This window comes from Myxine glutinosa, chromosome 5 (genome assembly GCF_964187855.1).
Source record: "Myxine glutinosa chromosome 5, kmMyxGlut1.1, whole genome shotgun sequence".
Lineage (NCBI taxonomy): Eukaryota > Metazoa > Chordata > Myxini > Myxiniformes > Myxinidae > Myxine > Myxine glutinosa.
In genome coordinates, this window is record NC_136265.1 from 8897329 (window position 1) to 8920151 (window position 22823).

Below are 22823 nucleotides of genomic sequence, written 5' to 3' on the forward strand. Positions count from 1 at the left end.
GGATTTTCCTGGCACAGAATACATAAGCTGTGCCAGGCGTTAGCAGCCAGTTCGGAGTGAGAAGCAAGGTCTCCTCAGGAGAGGTGATGACTAATGGTGAGGCCCATGGGTTAAAGGTACTGAACTACTGAAGGTACTGAACTACAGAATACTGTGTTAAATGACGATTGTATTGAGATATTATCAAACCAGCTCACTATCGTCATGTGTTCACTTCCGGATTTGAAGTAGCTCAGTATCGAGTCAATTTCAAAATCATAATTTTATTAAGGAACTTATGAAACATCCTCCCTACCTTACAACATCTGCTGGGACCCCAAAACGTTCCACAAGAGGTTTGGCAGGGCAAGCCCCAAAACTGAGGGAGTAGTTTGGGGACGGACAGAGTCCACTCCTGTTTTATAATATAGATACCTTTAAAAGAGCCATCTTTCACCAGCCATGCACAAAGGATATATGCCAAAAACATCTTCGAATCGCGAGCATGACTTGCTTCTACATTTGGATGCTATGCTTCACTTTTTCATGGCTTTCACAGCAGCATTAAAATACAGTAGGTATTTTAGCCGCACTATAAGCAAGCTTCGCGGGATGTCCCACCAGCTGCGAAACATAAATATGTATAAAATATGTATAGAATATATCTATATATATATAAAATATGCATAGAATGTATTGTTGCGGATCTCCCGAAGCCCGTTCCCGTTACAAAGGGGCGATTAAACCCCTCTTTTCCCCCTGGGTCTTCGGGTCCGCGAGGCCGAATTGCCACTTCCGGGCAAACGTGAAAAAAGGTATCGGGACAAATTCGCACGTACCTTTAACCCACGCTGCCACGAAAGTGGGGATCGAACCTCGCACAAGCCACGCTTAATCAAGTACGCCTGAGCGGTATGCGTATCATGTGACTCGTGCTGTTACTTTTTATGGAACCCGATTCGAGCGGTTCTATTCGTACCATGCGAAGCCAATTGATGGAAGGGACAGGAACGGTCAAATCAGAGGAAGAACACAATTTATTTACACTGTACAATGATTCAGAATGAAGGAAAGGGGACACAGGGCAGAAGCTTAACAATGTTAACTTATTTTCCCAAACAACGGGCCCACTCACTCACACGGGGAAAAGAAGAGAAAAATGTTCGCGCGCCAAGCGCGCTCTGCCTTCGGTCGCTCCGGGGCAGCTCGCCCGGCGTGGCTCTCGATGTTCACAGCATGTATGCAGGCGAAGGCAGGCATGAGGAAATCGAACGTCTGTGGCCCGGCGCGGGTCGTCCTCTCGAGCGCGCGATTAATACAGCGCAGAGCGCAGGGCACGGGGAAAGTTCGTGTACAATATGCAATTCAATTCGCTCGTTCTGCAGCTCCACTCGCGTTCTCAAGCTCAACCCAACTCACTCTCACGGGGAACTGTAACTCGTCTCACAGGGAACTGTAACTCAGCACACGACTCTGACTCATCTCCCGTCTCTCTCCTCAACTGTTCTGCCGACCCAACTCTTTCTGAGGACTCAACTGAGGTCGGGGGGCTCGGAGCAGGGTTTTATCGCCCCGCCCCAGAGTCTTACTCGAATGTTCCAAACCCCGCCTCTGGTTGTCGTGGTTAGCCACTCCCCTCGAGCCCTGATTGGCGGCTCGTTCCTTACCGGCCACTCCTCCTGCAGCACCTCCATTCGGCCTCGGTAGACCTTGTTCCTCGGTAGACCTCGGTAGCCTGCCACGTGGCATGCTATTGCCAAAATAACACCTAAGCTCACTGGCCTACTCAACGCAAAACTAAACACAGGAAAGGACTACACTTACATTCACTAAGAAATAACTGAACTATCGCGAGGCTTCATGTTGTGGTGCGTCTACCTACGAGGGGGAATTAACCTTTATTCCAAAACCACAACACTATCTATATATATAAAATATGCAGAGCAGTTTATGTTTTGTATCTCACTGATAAACTGGATCTGGATTCGGACCTGAAACAAAATCTAATCGGCTTCTTATTGTCACCTCACCAACTCAACTACCAAGTTTAGTTGTAAAACATCCACTACTTTTTGAGATAACATGCTATATATAGTTTTTAGCCCAATCTCTCAATGGTGAAGAATCAATTTCCCTGAAAAAAATTCTCATATCCGAATCCATATTTAGATCTTCACCAAAATCGAATCGTCCTCGTCACACACCCAGCCGGTCCACCAAGTTTCGTCCAAACCCGTCCACAACTTTTTGAAATATCCTGCGATATATCGTTTTTGGCCCCATCTCTCAATGGTGAAGAATCACTTAAAAAATTCTACTAGCCAGATCCGAATCCGGATCTTCACCGAAATTTAATCATTTCGTCCTCATCACATACACTACGTCTCTGCCAAATTTCGTCTGAATCCGTCCACTAGTTTTTGAGATATTTTGTTCACAAACAAACAAATGAAAAATCGGTCAGAGACCCAGGACTTGCCAGAATGTACTTTTTTTTTTAATCGGCCATTTTGGATCAAAATGGCGGGAAATCTATACATGTATAGACGCTAAGCAATGGAAGGTAACTGAGTAAGTGTATGCCTAGCTCTTGTCCTTTCAGAGTTATAGCGGTTTGAAATATATTTTCAATGAAAACTTGGCCCCCTGACCTCTGACCCCAAAAACTAATTAAAACTAAGCATTGTTGACCATTTTATGCCACATGTTATATTTTGGGAATTGAATAATGAACATTTTGGTGTTGGTTAGAAGGGAATCAGATAATGTTTGACAGAGTTATTAGGAAAAAAACAATTTTTGACCTTGAGTTTGACCTTTCAAAGTCACTCAAGGCCAAAGGTCATGGTGCCAAATGAAATGTCATATGTGACTTCCTACATGTCAGTAACAGTAAGTGTATGCATATCTCTTGTACTTTTACAGTTATAGTGGTTTGAAATATATTTAAAATGAAAACTCGACGCCCCTGATTTCACGTTTTGGGTGACCTTGACAATAAGGATAATAAGAAAAAGAGCAATCAGAGATTGCAAACCCTCGCCAGGATGTATTTTCAGTGGTTTTTAAGGCTTTTGTGTTAAAACAAATATGGCGGCCGAACCACGTGACTGATGACATCATCATTATTTGTTTTCTAAACTAATTTATTCCTAGATTATGCTCAAGAAATTTCATCTTGATCGAATGAAGTTTTGTACTTGTCGAATTATGACGTCATAATGGAGGCACCTATGACATCATCATTAACATATTTTCTTCCCCATGGAGAGTTCTTTACAATGAGACGCCTCAATTCTTTCTATTCAGCACTTTTGGAGATATAGAGGTGCAAAGTTTTTTGGTTTTTTTGAAGATGGCGGCCGAACCACGTATCCGATGACGTCATCATTATTTGTTTTCTAAACTAATTTATTCCGAGATTATGTTCAAGAAATTGCATCTCGATTGGATGAAGTTTTGTACTTGTCGAATTATGACATCATAATGGAGGCCTTGGGCCTAGAGAGTTAAAAATTGGGCACAGTCTATTCCAGGGCAAGGCAAATATGTGTGTAAAGTTTGGCAATGCTATGTCCAACGATGTAGATGTAGTACTGCACACAAAGACAGACAGACAAACCAACCAACCAACATACTTGCCGGAATTTTTTCCGGCAGGTAACAAACGGACAGACAAACAGACAGGAGTAAAAGCATAAACTCCATCCACCTTTGGTGGTGAGGTAACAATATGTTGGTAGTTTGATAATAAAAGGGCAATGTCATCAGTAAAGTCCAAGTTCTCCAGGTTGGTTGTACACTTCCACCTTATCCATGTGCTATTTCCTTCTGTTGTCTCCCTCATTATCCAGTCTACTACTATCAAAAATATAAAAAAGGACATTACATCTCCATGCTTCACTCCTGATTTTACCATGAACCACTCCGATTCATCTCCCTCTTCCAGCATTGCACATTCACTATCCTCGTACAAGACCTGTACCATTCTGATAATTTTGTGAGTGATTCCATAACTAGCCATGATCTTCCAAAGGCTTTCTCGGTGCATGGAGTCAAAGGCTTTTTCAAAGTCCACGAAAGTGATGTATCGGGTTGCCTGCCACTCTGCGACCTGTTCAATTATGCTGCGCAGAATAAAGATTTGCTCCACTCTGCCTCTACCTCTCATAAAGCCTGCTTGCTCATCCCTCAACTTGTTGTCAACTCCATCTCTAATTCTGTCTATCAGCATTCTTACAAATACTTTACTTGGAATGGATAGCAAAGTAATTCCTCTCCAATTTCCACATTCCGTAAGATCGCCTTTCTCTGGCATCTTGACAATTAACCCATTTCCATGCTTGAGGTACTTCCTCTTTATCCCAAATTGCTCTGAACAACTTGCCAAGCCATTCCTCTGTTGTGTGTATGTCCACTTTCAATAATTCAGCAGTAATTCCATCCTTGCCTCCAGATTTACCATTCTTCATCTTCTTTATTGCTGTTTGAATTTCTGTTTTTGACATATGACTTGTGCTGATTTCTTCTATAACAGGATCACACTCTCTTCTGTTATCGGATCATCAGGTATTGGTCTATCTCAGATTTCTTCAAAATGTTCTCTCCACCTTTCCTTCCTTGCTATTTGTTCTATTAGTAGATTTCCGGTCCTGTATTTAACTGCATTCGTACTTTTGCTTTTTTCATTACTGAGGGTCTTTGTGATCTCATATACCTCTTTCATCCTCCAATTACCTGCTGCTTTCTCAGCTGTCATGGCAAGGTCATCTGCCCATTTTCTCCTGTCTCTTCTCATGCTTTTCGTAACTTCTTTATCCTTATTCCTGTATTCTATTTTCAGGTTCTGTTTGAGTCTGTCTGACTTTGCCTGTTCCACGTTGCTCTTCAATCTTCTTCTCTCCTCAACTAGCTCCCAAGACTCCTTACTGATCCTTGGTTTTTGACCCCTCTTTTTGTAGCCCCGCACTTATTTTGCCATTTCATTGTATGCTTTCTCAAAAAGCTGCCACTTTCTCTCCACTATGTCTTTTGATTCATCAGAATCTTGCAACACATTGCACTTGTTTCTTATTTTTAAAGAGCACTGTGTTTTGATAGCTGGTTGTTGCAGTTTGACTATCAAATTTAATTATATTCTCCTTGGTATTTTGCTTTCTCTTTAATTTCAGTTTGAATTTTGTTTGGACGAGTTGGTGGTCACTCGCAATATCTGCACCCCTCATGATTCGGGTGTCCATTACTGATATATATATCTATACGGTTTTGAGATTTGTATATATGACATCATTAAAGGTTAAAGTATCTCTTTATTGACGGTAAGGGTTAAAGTATCTATCATCATCTCTCTATCTCTTTGCTGATGACTCTACTCTCTGTCGCTCCATTCTTCATCCCTCAGATCGGCAGTCTGCAGCCTCCTCACTCTCTGCAGACCTGGACAATATCACAGACTGGGCAAACAAGTGGAACATGTCTTTCAATCCTGACAAATCTCACACTCTTACGATGTCTCTCCGAAAAGACCGACTGGACAACCCTCCCATCCACTTTCTGAATAATCCTCTCCAAGAAGTTCTGTCACTCAAGCTTTTGGGTCTCACTATCTGCCATGATCTTTCCTGGGAAAACCACATTTCAAATCTGGCCTCTAAAGCCAGTCGCCGACTGGGCATCCTCCGTCGTGCAAAGTCCTTCCTCGGCACACCTGAGCTCCTCACCACATACAAGGCTTTCATCCGCAGCTCAATGGAATACTGCTCTCCCCTCTGGGCTGGTGCTCCTGCCTCACACCTAGCTCGTCTTCACGCTGTTGAAACCAAAGCATTCAGAATCATTGGAATCTCCCACAATGAAGCTAACTCCAAGGGCCTCTCACTCACTCACCACAGGCAGGTTGGTGGTCTTTCCGTCTTCTACCGACTCCTCTTTGGCCTTGCCCCCCCAGCTCTCTCTGGGCTCTGTCCCGCAAATATTCCTACAGGTCGCACAAGATCTGCCTGCAACCCTCTTATGGTTAAACTGCCAAAATCAAGACTCTCTGCTCACCTTCACTCCTCTTTTCTCCCGCCTCTGGAACAAACTCCCTCACTCTCTTCAATCCCACTCCACCCTCCAGGTCTTTAAAACAGCTGTTCACCACCATCTCTTATCTTCCCCCATCCAAAACCTTGATCTTTTCTACCCCCGCTAGTTTCACCCCAATTCCACTTTTTTGAAATACCAACCTCTGTCCTGGAAGTCCTTGGTGTCCTTGTGTTTTATACTTCTCCCACCCCCCTCCCCCCTTCCCACGCCTCCTCCCCCCAAGCCCTCTCCCTCCCACACATCTCTCTGCTCTCAAATGTTGTGTGCTCTCAAGCTCTCAAGTGCTTCCTCTTCTCTCCCCATGTTGTCTTCCGCTCCCTCTTTTTATATATTTTGTTTGTCTGGTTGATTTGTTTGTGAAGTAAATGTCAGCTCTTTCACGAGCCTCGATTCAGTATACTTAAAAAAAAAAAAAAAAAAAAAAAAAAAAAGGGGGAAAAAAGGTTTCCCCCCCCCCCCCCCCCCATAGTTAGTCCACAAGCAACACGTAGGCCCACTTAGAGTATTAGTTATGTCATTGTATGTGTAAGAGTAGGCCATTTCCCTAGTAATATCTGCATTGTGTAAAGAAATGAGCTTAGGTCCTTTCATTTTGCGGCCATCCTCCAATTCCATCTATGGGCAAAATTGATCCCGCGCCCCATTTTGGCTGATCCCTCCGTGTGTCACGCTTTGGCTGCCAGCAGCATTAGCTGCCCTTTGTTCGCTCAAACTAGTCAAACGACACGAGGTAGGCCTGAAAAGAGGGAGGAGTGCGAGGGTCGAGGAGGGGCGGTGCCAAGGAGCACGTCGGAGGCGATGACGGTAAGGGCTACCAGCCAACCAGGGTTCTGAAGGCATGGCGTGATAGGGCGTGGTGAAGAACGTCTGGTGAGTTCCAGAGGGTTCTAAGGGCGTGGCAATAAAACCCTTTGCGCGAGGCCCCCACCTCAGTTACGAGACAGGATGCGCGGTGTTGAATTGAGTTTTGAGAAGGGAGAGGACTCGCGTGAACAAGACTGTATCCAGAGGACTGGAAGGAGTTGCATTGTATTGAACTATTACGTACGCAGCCACGCGAGTGATTAACCGCCAGAGCCCAGCCCTACCATTCGCCCCGTAATTATCCCGTGCGCGCCAACGACACGCGGAGAGCTCCTGCCGTCTCGACTATTTCATCTACTTCGCGGTGCGAGCTGGGGACCAGAGGGAGGAGAGCTGCCCGGACGCCATCCCTGGACATGCTGACCTGTTCGTCTGCAAACCCCGTGTGAGTGTGTCTGAGTGTGAACGGGCCCGTTTGTCCAGGCAATAAGTTAAGACTGTGATTAAGGCTGCACTGTGTCTTCTTCTTCTGATCATTGTACAAAGTGTGAATAAATCTTGTTATTCCTTTTCTTCCAATTCGACCGTTTCTGTGATTTCCATCATTGGGTAAGCGTGGCACGAATAAGAACCGCTTGGATCGGGGTATAGTCATTGATAACGGCTCGGGTCACGGGTTCGCTACCGCTCGGCGTATCCACCAACACCCGTGATTCATGCGGGGCTTATTTCCTCGTTTCGGGGCAGCGCGAGTAATTAGGTATTCGTGATTAGTCCTACGACCCTATTTTGCGCTGTCCGGGAAGGACGTCATAGGTCCCGCGTCCCGTCGGCTAGTCAAAGACAAGGGGACTAATCCCCCCTTGGTAAGGGGAAAAGGCCGGCGCTGAGATCCGCAACAATATACGTATATAAACTATGTATAGAATATACTTATATATCTTCAGCTGTCTGTCGCTAACGATGACTGTGGAGGCGTATGGGTCAGCACTTGTCTGTGTGACGATAGGAAGCGAGACCAGCATTGGATAAAAATCCTCTGTTGCAATAAAGGAAAAATAAATTTATTGGTCGGTTTTATTGCCAACTTTGTGCCGCTGGAGATGACAGCGTTGCTATTCATCCTCTCTTTGTTGCTCAACCATCTCAACCGAGTCATAGACAACAGTTCTCCCTTGTGTTTTTTTTTTTTTAATCTCTGGCAAGTTCTTCGCAGTTCTCAATGTTAATGTTTGCTTTCTTCAGATGTCTTTTCACAACGTTTTTGTAACGTAACTTTTGTCCTCCAGGTACACGCTTGCCCATCTTCAGCTCACTAAAGTAAAATTTTTGGGAGCCGATGCTCTGGCAAGCGAATGACGCGACCTGTCCATCTAAGTTGGGCAGATGTAATTAATGCCTCAACACTGGGTGTCCAGCTCTCCTTTGGACTGTGGTATTGGGGACTCGGTCTTGCCATTTGATTCCCAAAAGCTGCCGCAGGTGTCTTCAGTGCAGGCTTGTGAGTTTATTCATGTGGCTGATGTAGAGAGTCATAGGTTCCACTGAGTACAGAGTGCAGTCATCTCCACAGCACGATAAACTTTGATCTTGGTTATAGTTCTGATTCCATGTTGGGACCAGAGACGTTTGGTCAGGCATCCGAAAGCTTTTGATGCTGCCTGCATGCGGTGTGCAACTTTGACATCAGGTGAGTTGTCATGTGTTACTGCACTCCCAAGATACGTGTGTATAGGTGTTAGCACATCTAAGGGCTTCTCTATTGACAAGTACTTTTGGTTGAATATTCGTGTCAATGTTTTGTCTATCAGTTGACTGAAAGACAAGTTCAGTTTTGCTGGTTTTAATTTGGAGTCCAAATTGTTTTGCTGCAGTTGCAAAACGATTGGTGATTTATTGGATATCCCTAAGTGAATGCGTAACTAGGGCTGAATCATCAGCAAACAGAAGTTCTCTAACACATTCTACTCGCACTTTGGTGTTGGCACGCAGTCTGGCGAGGTTGAATAGTTTTCCGGTACTTCTGGTACGGATATATATTCCAGTACTGAGATTTTGTGACATGCTGGTAAGGACCAGTTAGGAACAAGGTAAACAGAGTGGGTGCCAACACACAACCCTGTTTCACTCCATGGCATATACCAAAGGGGTCAGTGACATTACCTGCCCCAGAGATTCTGCCAATCAACCCATCGTGGAACTCCTTCATGATCTTTATGAAATCTTCTGGACAGCCATAGATCTTGAGTATTTTCCAGAGGGGTTCCCTCTCCACAGTTGAATGCTTTTGAAAAGTCGACAAATACAACGTATGATGCTGTTATGCATCATATGTTGTTCATATGATCATATTGTTGTGGTTTTAGAACCCACACTCTTGTAAATAATAATCACTTGTAAATATGACGGTAAAGGTTAAAGGTTGCACCCTTAGTTAGTCCACAAGCAACACGTAGGCCACCATAGGAACTCAGTCATTTCCTTATTACGTGTTTTAGATAAGGCCGTGTTTCCAATAGTTGAATCTGCGTTGCATCAATTAAATAAGAGTAGGTCCCCAATTCATTTTGTTCATTTTGCGACCTCTCCCCAAATTCTGTTACGCGCCTTGATTAGCGCTCGCTCAAGCCGCCATTGACCATGTGGTCGGCTCGAGGAAGACGGGGGCGGAACCCCAAGAAGAAGGTGTGGCCACATCAACTCACCATCAAAGGCGTGGCCGGTAAGCCCTCACCAACCAACCAGGGCTGAGGTGAGCTCGCCGAAGGGCGTGGCTTTTTGGCTGGCATAGTGATCTTGAAGCGCGATATATAAGCGCGAGCACAAAGTCCTTTCACGGACTTGTTCGGCGGCGCTCTTGATGAACGGACTTCTGCCTGTGGTTGGACTGCGCACGCTGGCAAACGGACTTCTTTGAGAGACTTCTTGCGCAAGGACTCATTGGGAAAGGCACCTTATTGAAGGACTTGTTGGGAGAGCGCATGAATGAGAACTTGAGGGAGAGGGAGTTGCATACGCTAAAGGACATGAGCCTTTTCCCTCCCGCCGCTCGCGGTCCGCTCGCGTCGAACGATACGCGCGAAGCTGCCTGCCGGGTTTTCGCCCACGGAACCGGAGCGACACCTGGAGCCGGACCCCATCGCCTGCACCATCCACCTGGACCTTCCACCCTACCAGCTGCAATCCTGTGTGTGTGTATGTTTGTCCGGGGTTGTAAGTTAAGACTGTATAGTTAAGCCTGCCCTGTGTCCTCCTTCTTCTTCTTCTTTCTTGTATATTTCTTTCCTTTCCTCTTCTTTTTGGTTGTTAATAAATTTACCTTGTTCTTTCTTGGTTTTTCCCTAATCCGATCGCCTCCGTCTTTTCTTCCATTGAGTACCTGTGGCACGATTAGGAACCGCTCAGAATCGGGTTAGTCATTGTTAACGGCCTGAGTCGCGGCTCGCTTCGCTCGGCGTGTCCATTAACGCCGCGGCTCGGGCGGGCCTCATTTCCTCGCTTCCCGGAAGGCGCTGGTAATTAGGTAATAGGAACAATTTGGCCTACCACCCTATTCAGCGCTGACCAGAAGTGACGTAATAGCTCCAGGACTCGGGACGGCCAGCTTAAAGGACAAGGGGATTAATCCCCCCTTGATAAGGGGAGCGCCGACCCCCGAGATCCGCAACAATATGTTCATAACATATTAAAAGTCATGATGCTGTTCTATGGCCTTTTCCTGTCGTTAAATAGTGCATATCATATCATTTGTTGATCTTCCAGCATGGAAACCACATGGACTTTCAGGGATGACACATTCTGAGATGACTTTCAATCTCTCTAGGAGGATTTTGGTGAGAATTTTTCCTGCAATTGACAGCAAGGATATGCCACGATGGTTTTTGCAGTCTGTTCTGTCCCCCTAACGTTTGTAGATCGTGATGATGAGTGCGTCCTTGTAGTCCTGTGGGAGCTTTGCTTGTTTCAGCATACATTGCAGAATGTGAGAAGCTTTGATCTGAGCTCAGGGCCACGGTGCTTCAACACTTCTGGTGGAATTCCATCAGGTCCTGGTGACTTTCCACATCTAGTTACCTTCGTAGCTTTGTCAAGCTCATTTGCACTTATTGGCAAACTCATTTCTTCTTGCAACATAGCGTTGTTTGGAAAGAGGAAGCCTGACATTCTGTCTGAATGGTTCTTTGGAGGTAAGTTTGTCAGCAATAGCATTTTAATAGCAAAAGCTACACCTGCCAGACCAGAAGATGGAGTGTGTTTTTTCTCTCAGTTGTCCCTGCTCCTCCAACCTCGATTTGTGGAGGGCAGCCACATCAACGTTATGTTGAGCAAGTTCGTTTGTCACAATTGCGGTTCTTCTTTCTGGCCGTTTGGAATTATCATTATCTAACAGTGTCCGAAAATTCCAGGTTTCCAGGGTAATCTCTTTCCTGTTTTTAGTCCTATTCTTGCCGCATAGGTGAAGGCCCGTTGACTGCGGCGAACCAACCAGGTTGATGACAAACGAGCTTTCTTTACCCCACCTTTTCTAGGGGGTTCCCTTGCGAGGGCAGGCAGTGCTATCCCTAACCCTAACCCTAACCCTAACCCTAACAACCCTAACCCTAACTCTAACCCTAACAACTAACCCTAATCCTAACAACCCTAACCCTAATCCTAACCCTAAATAGGGCTGCCTGGACACCTAGACAGCTGCCACGTGCTGTTGTCGCTCATTCAACAAACACGCGATCATCACGCCTTGGCCGCCTATGTGCAGAGCTCCAGTTAGCAACTTCCAGCTCCTCAAGCCTGCTAACATCACCTTGTCTCTGTAGCCACAGGGCTTTCCTAACACCTCCACGCCTTGCACAGTACCAACGAACAGCTGCTGTCGTGCCACCAGCAGTTGCTCTCGCTGGGCTCCTGTTCTCCAGATCCAGTGGTACACTAAAGTGTAACGACTGGGGAGTACAGGAGCTGCCCCGCAGTAGCCACATTAGTGGCCTAGTTGATGCCACCCGTTGACTTCAAAAAGTTATTCCTCATGCCAGCAAGTATCTCTGCCATTGACTAAGAGGATCATCTGCCGGAGGGAACATCTAACATCCTACTGCTGACGTCTTCACCGTAACCCTGGCAAGGGAGGCGTGCAGATACTCGGCCTTGCCCAAGGGGCTCCTGTGAGCTAGCAGACGAAAAGTGTGCTTTAATGTCCCATTCACAGACCTGCAGTCTGCCGCTGCCTATATGAGTGTATATTTATATATATATATATATATATATATATATATATATATACACTACCGGTCAAAAGTTTTAGAACACCTCAATATTTCAAGTTTTTATTGAAATTTACGCAGTTTAACGTCTCAATGTACTCTGAAATTAAGCAGAGAACAAATAAGCAATTGGAGATTAAAAAAAAAGAAATCATAGAATCATTTTGTTTAACAAAATTTTATTTAAAATTTTGACTCGGCAAAGTAGCCACCTTTTGCAGATATAACCACCGAACACACTCGTGGCATTCTTTCTACAATGGAAATCAAATATTGTTTGGGAAGTTCTTCCCAACACTGTTGCAGAGGTTCCCACAAATGTGTTGCACTTGTAGGTTGCTTTGCTTTCACCCTTCTGTCCAGTTCATCAGAAACCAGCTCGATGGGGTTTAAGTCGGGAGACTGTGCTGGCCATTCCATGACTTGAAGCCTACCGACTTGTTCTTTTCCTCGAAGATAGTTTTGACATAGCCTGGAGGTGTGTTTAGGGTCATTATCTTGCTGTAGGATGAACCCCTGACCAACTAGGCGTATACCAGAGGGTATTGCATGGCGCTGCAAAATGCTGTGGTAGCCCTTTTGGTTCAGGGTGCCAGTCACTCTGTGCAAGTCGCCGACTCTGGATCCAGCAAAAGAGCCCCAGACCATCACGCTTCCTCCTCCATGTTTGACAGATGGTGTCACACACTGAGGAACCATCCTTTCGCCTACTCGACGGCGTACAAAAACCCTGTGTGATGAACCAACGATTTCAAATTTTGATTCATTGGTCCATAAGACCTTCTTCCAGTCTTCAGTAGTCCACTGGTGGTGCTTCATGGCCCAGGCAAGCCTCTTTTTCTTATTTTGCCATCTTAGCATTGGTTTTCTTACTGCCACTCGACCTCCAAACCTGCAGCTCGAAGTCTTCTCTTCACAGTTGAAACCGAGACTTGCTTACTTCGACCAGTGTTAAGCTGTGCTTGAAGCTGTTGTCCTGTGAGCCGCCTATCACGCAAGCTGTTGACTTTCAGAAACTTGTCTTCTGATTCTGTTGTGGCTTTGGGTCCTGTCTTGGTGGTTTGGAAACTTGTCTGCCAGACCTCTTCCTGTCAGAGTTTCCTCCAGTTTCCAATATACTACTTCCTGCAGTGCAATATTGTCCAAATAATGCTTCAGAGGGTGTAATAAGAGTCTGTTCCAATACTGCTTTCATACAGACAGGGGGTTTGTAATCAAGTAATCAGCAGAGGTTGGGACACCTGTAGGAATTGTTTGGATCAACTTTCAAGGCTTAATTTACTTTCATTGCTGCAGAACAGCCATAAGTTGTTAACCCATTACTTGCTCCCTGAAGAAGGCCTTTTTTTACAATATAACTGTGCAATTTATATTATCTTCCCGTTTTTGCTAACTTAGACATAGATACACCTAGACACAGATATACATAAACACATAGATATACATATATACATACATAACTTCAAAACACACCTGGTCACAAGTGTCCCTCACTGTCCTCAGTCGAGGTCCTCAGCATCATCCCGTGTCAGCGCTTCAACCTCAATACGGTCAGCTAAGGTGGGCCAGCAGAGGCACATACGTCTCCACATGCAGCAGCTACTCCTGGATGCGTACATACCCCAACCCCAGCCAGTAAGAACATAGACAACAACAAAACCGCCTCCACACCCAGAATCCACAACCCTTCAACCACTCCGCCACTCCACCACTCACGCACCAAAAAAAAAAACCACACCTAACCAACCATCCACCTACCCTTACAACATGCACCACTCAAACAAAAACGCATCCATGCAAAACCACACCCACAAAACACACACACACACACCTCCATTTCTCTTCCATGCTCAGTCACTACCCCTTTAGGCTGAAATGAACCACCACCCACAACCTCATCCCACACCGTTTGATGTGCCTCCATAAACTTCCTCCAAATCCAAAGTGAGCCTTTCAAGGAAACCTGGGCCACTCTGTCACACATCCTCCTTCTTTCTGTCCCACACACTCCAAGCCGAGCAAGAAATGCAGAAAAGGAATTGCCAATATACCCTCTGCACCCCACCTCAAATGGCTGACATGAAACTCCCCAACCCTTCTCCCGGCACTCTGCCTCCAGCTCACTGTACTTTCCTCTCTTTCTCTCGTGCACCTCCTCCATGTTCTCTTCCCAAGGTACAGACAATTCCCCTAAGATGACCTGCCTTGTTGCACATGACCAGATGACAATGTCAGGCCCAACCTTGTCACACAGATCTCCTCTGGGAATACCAATTGTGGCTTTAGGTCTGCCACCACTTGCCAATCACAAGCATCTGTCAGCCCTCTTGCTTTCCACCTCTTACCACTTGGCCCTCTTTGACAAACAACACCTCTCCCCCATCAGTCTCCTTCTCCACTCTTCTCTCTCTTGATCTCAGCACCTCTTGTTGCACCATCTGCAATACCACTGCCAGCACGTGATCATGTTGCCACTTGTATCTTCCTGCTGCCATTGAATGAAGAATGAATGCTCGTTTTAAGGCCATTTTTCCCCGCTAGGGCGGGGGTTAGCCTTGCGGGCCCCATGACAATCATGGTTCCCTGTTTGAGGCAATGTTTTTATGGCCGGATGCCCTTCCTGACGCCAACCCTTGGTCACGCTCTTACGATGCGCAGGGATATGGTGTACCTATTCTAAATCGGGGTACACACCGTGATCATTCATCCCAGCAAGCTGGTACTCAATTAGCCGACCTCGGAAGGATGACAGGCTGAGTCAACCCCCCTGGCGTTAATTCAGCGATCGACCGGGATTCGAACCCAGGATCCCAAGCCGGCACCCTAACCGCTAGGCCAACACCAGGCTTTTACCTGCAAACCTGCAAGTTAGCAAACCAATGCACATACATTAACACAACAATGTGCATGACTTCACATTTTAATAACATAACCATGTATACATACATTACATCATATTTTGCATGCGTCAAACAAAACAATGTGCGCACAAATGAGCATTTAGCATTGTGTGCATGAATAAAAATATAAAAAAACACCTTTAGAGGCCATTTTTCCCCGCAAGCGGGGGTTGGCCTTTTTCGGGAACCGTGGTAGTTGTTGTTTTTCGGTCCCCTTTTTGTGTTGCATGTTGTGTGCATGAATACAGGTGACTATATCTACTAGTCAGGTAGTCAGGTTTGGAGGTGTGGTTTGCTGTCCAAAAGCAGAGGATTCCCTGCCCGGCAGCACCTGAGATGTTGCTCTGTGGTCTCCAGTCGCATCTGGGACATGTTTTGGAGACTCCTTATTTTTTTCCAACTTGTCTTTAGCCATGAAGTAGTCTGCGGAATTAAAGTGTTTCTGCTCGGGTTTGTGCAGCTGTTTCTGAAGGTAATCGGTACGAGGAGGAAGGTTGTGGTATTTCTCCTTCAGCTTCACCTCCCCTACCTTTTCCTCGATCTTGCGGGATTGCGCGTCGTCACCGCCAGGCAACGCCGACAGGTGGGTCTCCTCTTTCGACATGACTGATGGCACCACAGATTCAATCGCGGACCCCACTTGAGAGGAGACGAGAGAGGACTAGCAAAATGGACGACCTTTGGCTGTGATTGTGTGGGAGGGGCGTTCCTGCTGCCATTGCTACTGATATATATATATATGTATATATATACACAACTCACAATTTTCTCTAAAAATAAGTTGAAATTGAGATATTCTCCCAGATTTGAAGGGTGCCTTCTCCCAACTGTTTTCAGATCTCCCCACAGGTGTTCAATAGGATTTAGATCTGGACTCATTGCTGGGCACTTCAGCACAGACCAGTGTTTTGTCTTGAAACATTCCTGGGTGTTTTTGAAGTGGGTTTGGGGTCATTGTCCTGCTGCAAGACCCATGACCTTCGACGGAGACCCAGTTTCTGACACTGGGTTGAACATTGCGCTCCAAAATGCCTTGGTAATCCCCTGATTTCATGATGCCATGCACACATTCAAGGCACCCAGTGCCAGAGGCAGCACAGCAACCCCAAAACATCACTGAACCTCCTCCATGTTTGGCTGTAGGGAAGGTGTTCTTTTCTTTGAAGGCTTCATTTGGTTTTCTGTAAACATAGAGATGATGCACCTTTCCAAAAAGCTCTAATTTGGTCTCATCTGTCCACAAGACATTCTCCCCGAAGAATTTTGGCTTGTTCAGGTGTATTTTGGAAAACGCAGTCGGGCTTTCTTATGTCTCTCTCAGCAGTGGGGTCCTCCTGGGTCTCCTACCATAGAACCCCCTTTCATCGAGTTAGCGACGGATGGTGTGAGTTGAAACTGTCATACCTAGTGTCTGAAGGTCAGCTTGAATCTGTTTGGCAGATGATCGAGATGCTTTCTCCACCATTCGAACAATCCTTCGCTACAATCTTTGATCAAGTTTTCTCTTGCAGCCACGTCCAGGGAGGTCGGCTATAATGCAATGGGCCTTAAACTTCCTGATAACATTGCGTACGGTGGACACAGGAACATCAAGGTCTCTGGAGAGGGACTTGTAGCCTTGAGATTGTCCATGGTTGGCTACAATCTTGTCTGACTTCCTCAGACAATTCTCTGATTTTCTTTCTTTTCTCCACGCTCATTGTGGTACACACAGCGACACAAAACAACAGAATGACTCCTTTTCTCTATTCAATCTGGTTGAATGAGTGATTTTTATATTGTAGGCATCTGCAACTCACCACAGGTGAGTTAAATTCCAAAGTAAAGTAGAATCACCTGCTTGAAATCTAATTATTTCCAACAACTTTTAAAAGGTGCCAATAATATTGTCCGGGCCATTTTCGGATTTCTGTGTGGAATAAGCTAAGATTTAGCAATTTTTTCAGCTTTTTTTGTTTTGTTCCACTGCAAACCAGAGAAATACAAATGCGGATACAAAGTTATTTTTTAATTTCAACCATTTTCTGGAAGAAATGGTGAATTGTTTTTTAAAAAGTGCAAGGGTGCCAATATTTTTAGCCACGACTGTACATATATATATACATATACATACATGTGTATAAAATAAGTGGAGACAAGGGTAGGGGAGAGTGAGCTTAATAACCTCGAGCTCCTTGGCGTATTGGCTTACACCATGGTGTTTAAAATAGATCCCTTACATGCCAAGAAATCTTGTGCACCTCCACCCCGTGGGTTTGGTGTTGTACTACCAAGGACTTGGATAGCGCTGGCAGCTTAAGGACATCTGTGACCCAACAAGCCGTACTATGGATCATCGATTGAAAACTCACACGTTTCATAACCAATCCCGTTTAATAACTGATTCCGACATGTTGGCGACAATCTATTTGCAGTTTCATCACATCACATTATTTGCGTCGCTGAAGAGCTGCACAAAAAAACGACTTCAAACAACAATCAACGAGGAGCCTGGGTCGACCACGGCCAAAGAAGCTTGAGGATGTTTCTCCATTGATCTTTCTCTAACCTTGCCATATTTGGGCTGCACCCTCAGGTGAGTCGCTGCCAAGCCACAAAGCCAGCCATCGCGATCTCACCACTTGTTCGTCCTCGCCGATGGTAATCTTATCGCAAACAGTATGGAAGGTGCTGATAAACACCTTCAACAAGTAGATGGAGACTCTGAGATAGTCAGAGTACCTTCCTCTCCAGCATCGTCATGAAGGTCCAAGCAGCCGAGACGGCAGGCTTAGCATCTCCAAAGGACAGTTATGCACCATAACTCATCGCAGGCCTCACACTCGAGCTTAGTGATGAATCTGAATTATAGGCCGTGCTATACAATACACCAAACTACCCAATACCCTCTCGTGGCACGACTCCACATCAGCACACAATTTCATCATCTACAGCAGTCTCTAATCATCATAAAGTGTGTCATCTTTCAGGGGCATTTCATGTCATATCTAGAAATTACATATGCAAAATGATGGGGAGAAGCGTACATCAAGAAAAGTAACAAAGGAAGAGAAGGGAGGGTATAAGGATGAATAGAAGGGGTGGTTTGAGGAGGGGGAGGCATGGTAGAGAAAATTGATTACAGAAGAATTATTAGCATGAGGAAGGAAAAGGAATGTGTAGTGCGTAACTGTAGATTGTGCGTGAGTGCATACAATACAGATAATATTAATTTGACTATGACCATGCACCTACAACAAGTGTAGTTTGACACAAGTACTTAAAGTAATTTGAGTGGGAATCCTGTATGGTATGATGACATCAAAATGCCTGTAACAAACAATTTTACAACTGGAACCTCGATTGTTGTACAATCCTGGAGATAACCATGGTAACAAGGGAGACATTAATCAGTATCTGATGGGATAACACCGAGAGTTAGTCATTATGGACTGTGTGCGATGATGTTAGAGTGGATATATACCATCGTATGTTGCATAATCACACTTCGCACGGTTGCATAAACACACTCTGCGCGGTTGCATGTTGCGCAATCACACTCTGTGCGGTTGCATGTTGCGCATTCACACTCTGTGTGGTTGCATGTTGCACAATCACACTCTGCGTGGCTGCATGTTGCGCAATCACACTCTGCGCGGTTGCATGTTGCGCAATCACACTCTGTGCGGTTGCATGTTGCGCATTCACACTCTGTGTGGTTGCATGTTGCACAATCACACTCTGCGTGGCTGCATGTTGCACAATCACACTCTGCACGGTTGCATGTTGCGCAATCACACTCTGCGTGGCTGCATGTTGCACAATCACACTCTGCACGGTTGCATGTTGCACAATCACACTCTGCGTGGCTGCATGTTGCGCAATCACACTCTGCGCAGTTGCATGTTGCGCAATCACACTCTGAGCGGTTACATGTTGCGCAATCACACTGAGCGGTTGCATGTTGCGCAATCGCACTCTGCGGTTGCATGTTGCGCAATCGCACTCTGCACGGTTGCATGTTGTGCAATCACACTCTGCACGGTTGCATGTTGCGCAATCACACTCTGCGCAGTTGCATGTTGCGCAATCACACTCTGCGCGATAGCATGTTGCGCAATCACACTCTGCGCAGTTGCATGTTGCGCAATCACACTCTGCGTGGTTGCATGTTGCACAATCACACTGCGCGGTTGCATGTTGCGCAATCACACTGAGCGGTTGCATGTTGCGCAATCGCACTCTGCACGGTTGCATTTTGCGCAATCACACTCTGTGCGGTTGCATGTTGTGCAATCACACTCTGAGCGGTTGCATGTTGTGCATTCACACACTGTGTGGTTGCATGTTGCGCAATCACACTGAGCGGTTGCATGTTGCGCAATCGCACTCTGCACGGTTGCATGTTGTGCAATCACACTGCGCGGTTGCATGTTGCGCAATCACACTCTGACCGTTGCATGTTGTGCAATCAAACTCCTCGCGGTTGCATGTTGCAAAATCACATTTCGTGTGGTTGCATGTTGTGCACTACCTGGATAACGCATGAATTCCCAAAGTTGCCTCAAGCTCATGGCCATTCTACATATTATGTACAAATGACGACACGTTGACCCCTTTCCCTCCCAAGCCCACCAAAAGCACGATATGAGCCCTTTCCATACATTTTCTTTATCATACTACTAAACCCCATAGTCTCTCATATCCTCCATTATGGATTATCTGTTACGTATCAAACAGAACCACGAGTTGAACAACGATGCTTCAGTTTTTTGGGGTTTTTTTGTATACAAGATCGAGGCTCGTGTAAGAGCTAACATTAATCACAAAAAGACAAGCTGGCACATAAAACATAAGATAAAGGGAGCGGGAGACAAGATGGGGGGAGAGAGGGAAGCACACAAGTACAACATTTGAGAACAAGGACATGGTGAGATCTGTGGGAGGGAGAGGGCTTGGGGGGGAGGAGGCCTGGGAAGGGAGGGGGGGGGGGGAGAGAAGTAGAAAACACAAGGACACGGCAAGGACTTCCAGGAAAGAAGTCGGAATTTTAAAAAAGTGGATCTGGGGTGAATTAACAGGGGTAGAAAAGATCAAGGTTTTGGATGGGGGAAGCCAAGAGATGGTGGTGATCAGCTGTCTTAAAGACCTATGAATGTGAAGGGAGTGGGAGAGTTTGTTCCAGAGGCGGGAGAAAAGGGGAATGAAAGTGAAGGTGAGCAGAGAGTCTTGATTTTGGCAGTCTAACCATAAGAGGGTTACTTGCAGATCCTGTGCGACCTGTAGGAGCATTTGGGGGACAGAGCACAGAGCTGGGGGGGGGGGGGGGGGCAAGGCCAGAGAGGAGTCGGTAGAAGACAGAAAGACCACCAACCTGCCTGCGGTGAGTGAGTGAAAGGCCCTTGGAGTTAGCTTCATCGCAGGAGATTCCAATGATTCTGAAAGCTTTGGTTTCAACAGCGTGAAGACGAGCTAGGAGTGAGGCAGGAGCACCGGCCCAGAGGGGAGAGCAGTATTTCATTGAGCTGCGGATGAAAGCCTTGTATGTGGTGAGGAGCTCAGGTGTGCCAAGGAAGGACTTCGCACGACGGAGGATGCCCAGTCGGCGACTGGCTTTGGAGGCCAGCTTGGAAATGTGGTTTTCCCAGGAAAGATCATGGCAGATAGTGAGACCCAAAAGCTTGAGTGACAGAACTTCTTGGAGAGGATTATTCAGAAAGTGGATGGGAGGGTTGTCCAGTCGGTCTTTTCGGAGAGAAGAATGGTCCCCTCCTCCCCCCCCCCCCCCCACTCCCACACACAAAATACATAACCACCCCCCCACACACACACACACACACACACACACACACACACAAATACACAATATCCTCCTTCCCCCACCCCCCTACACACACACACACACACACACACACACACACACACACACACACACAAGAAAATTTTTTTTCTCCACCCCCCCCCCCTACCCACACCAAATACACGTCTCCACCCCCCTACCCACACCAAATACACATCTCCACCCCCCTACCCACACCAAATACACGTCTCCACCCCCATACCCACACCAAATACACATCTCCACCCCCCTACCCACACCAAATACACGTCTCCACCCCCCTACCCACACCAAATACACGTCTCCACCCCCCTACCCACACCAAATACACGTCTCCACCCCCCTACCCACACCAAATACACGTCTCCACCCCCCTACCCACACCAAATACACGTCTCCACCCCCCTACCCACACCAAATACACGTCTCCACCCCCCTACCCACACCAAATACACGTCTCCACCCCCCGGCCCCTACCCACACCAAATACACGTCTCCACCCCCCTACCCACACCAAATACACGTCTCCACCCCCCGGCCCCTACCCACACCAAATACACGTCTCCACCCCCCTACCCACACCAAATACACGTCTCCACCCCCCCTACCCACAACAAATACACGTCTCCACCCCCCCCTACCCACACCAAATACATGTCTCCACCCCCTACACACACCAAATACACGTCTCCACCCCCCAAAAAACCCCATCATACTCCAACTCCCCCTGTTCCCCCAAAACATCATATCACCCCCCCCCCCCTTCCAAAAGACACTCGTGCTTAAAATCCCCCCCAGTAAACTGATCCAGTGTGTGCATCACCAGGGCGGAAGTTTATAATCACGTGACTTCCTGGATGAGCATCAAACCCATGAGTTTGTGGGCAGCGTTTGGAGGAATGATAGAGATCGTCCAAAAAGGTCGTTATAGCCCTGGTTAGTGATGAAGCGGATTGCGATAGGAATTCCAAACAATCCAAAAACATCTTCATGGGAACCGGACGAAGAGCTCACCTTTATTGGACACCTCCCAGGCGACTTCGAACAGGACCACGTCTTCATCAGGCACGTCGTCGTCTTCCCAACCATTTAGTCCATTGAGGGATGTCACCGAGAAGGACCTCACCAGAGGCATCTCTCCCTTGGATCCTCAGGGTCTCCTTGGTGGACCCTCGAAGATGGCTTTCTGTATTTCACTATTTGTTGGTCGTTAATCGACAACAAAAGGTCGACCCGGAGTGTCTCACCTGGTGGTCTCCACAATCCGCACCTGCTCCTCAAGGGTCTTGGTGTCTCGTTTTTAAACGCAATGCAAAAACTCAAGACCATTCACATTCTCCGGACTTGGTGTGTCTGGGGGTCTTCACTCTCAACTCGCGCTTCTCCCAATGGCAGACACCGTGGCAGCTCACGTCGGCTTGTCTTGCAGGTCGACCACGGACCGTCAATGGCCGAAATCCGCTTCTTTCGGCACTCGACCCGAAACTTCTCTCAAAGTGCTGCAGCAATGACCTCGGGCTATAGTTCGCAGCCGAGGCGTCACAAAGTAAGTTGTCCCTCCGTCCCAATCAGAGAACGGAACTCCAGCACGTCCTGACCTTCCACAAGGGGACGCAGAGACATTCACAATCTCCGGGATTCTCCGCCCCCCGCTCCTCCCATCAGCGCACGTCATCGCATCAACACGCTTCTGACGTCACTACGCCAACATGGTTCACTGAAGCGACCAACCACCTCAGGTTCGATTCGATCCCGTAAAGCAGATTAGACCGTAAATCGATCAAAACAGATTAACTCCATAATACCCACAACTGGCTGCCTTCTATCGTACAAGTTTCAACCGGAAAGCAAACTTCTCGTAAATATAACAAGGCCCATGTTACAAGTTTCAACCGGAAAGCAAACTTCTCGTAAATATAACAAGGCCCATGTTTCATCAGCAGACTCGGCTGGGCGGTGTATTTGGTTAGAGAACGT

At 46.6% G+C, this 22823-nt stretch overlaps 1 protein-coding gene across 3 annotated transcripts in view; it reads right to left on the bottom strand.

Annotated features, from left to right (window-relative positions):
- The window catches only part of LOC137427974 (glycogen [starch] synthase, muscle), a 48297-nt gene extending 25785 nt beyond the window's left edge, over positions 1-22512 (bottom strand). The window contains exons 1-2 of one of the 3 annotated variants that reach the window (XM_068117848.2): positions 21861-22506; positions 13602-13683 (exon numbers count right to left, since the gene is read on the bottom strand). Coding sequence is in view for 1 of the 3 variants with exons in the window: in XM_068117847.2 (XP_067973948.1) it covers positions 21861-21981 (121 nt within the window). In the remaining 2 variants the exon portion in view is untranslated. Of the gene's footprint in view, positions 1-13601; positions 13734-21860 lie in introns of all 3 variants that reach the window. The other 2 variants (XM_068117849.2, XM_068117847.2) reach the window with 2 other exon arrangements.
- Between the last annotated feature and the right edge of the window lie 311 nt (positions 22513-22823).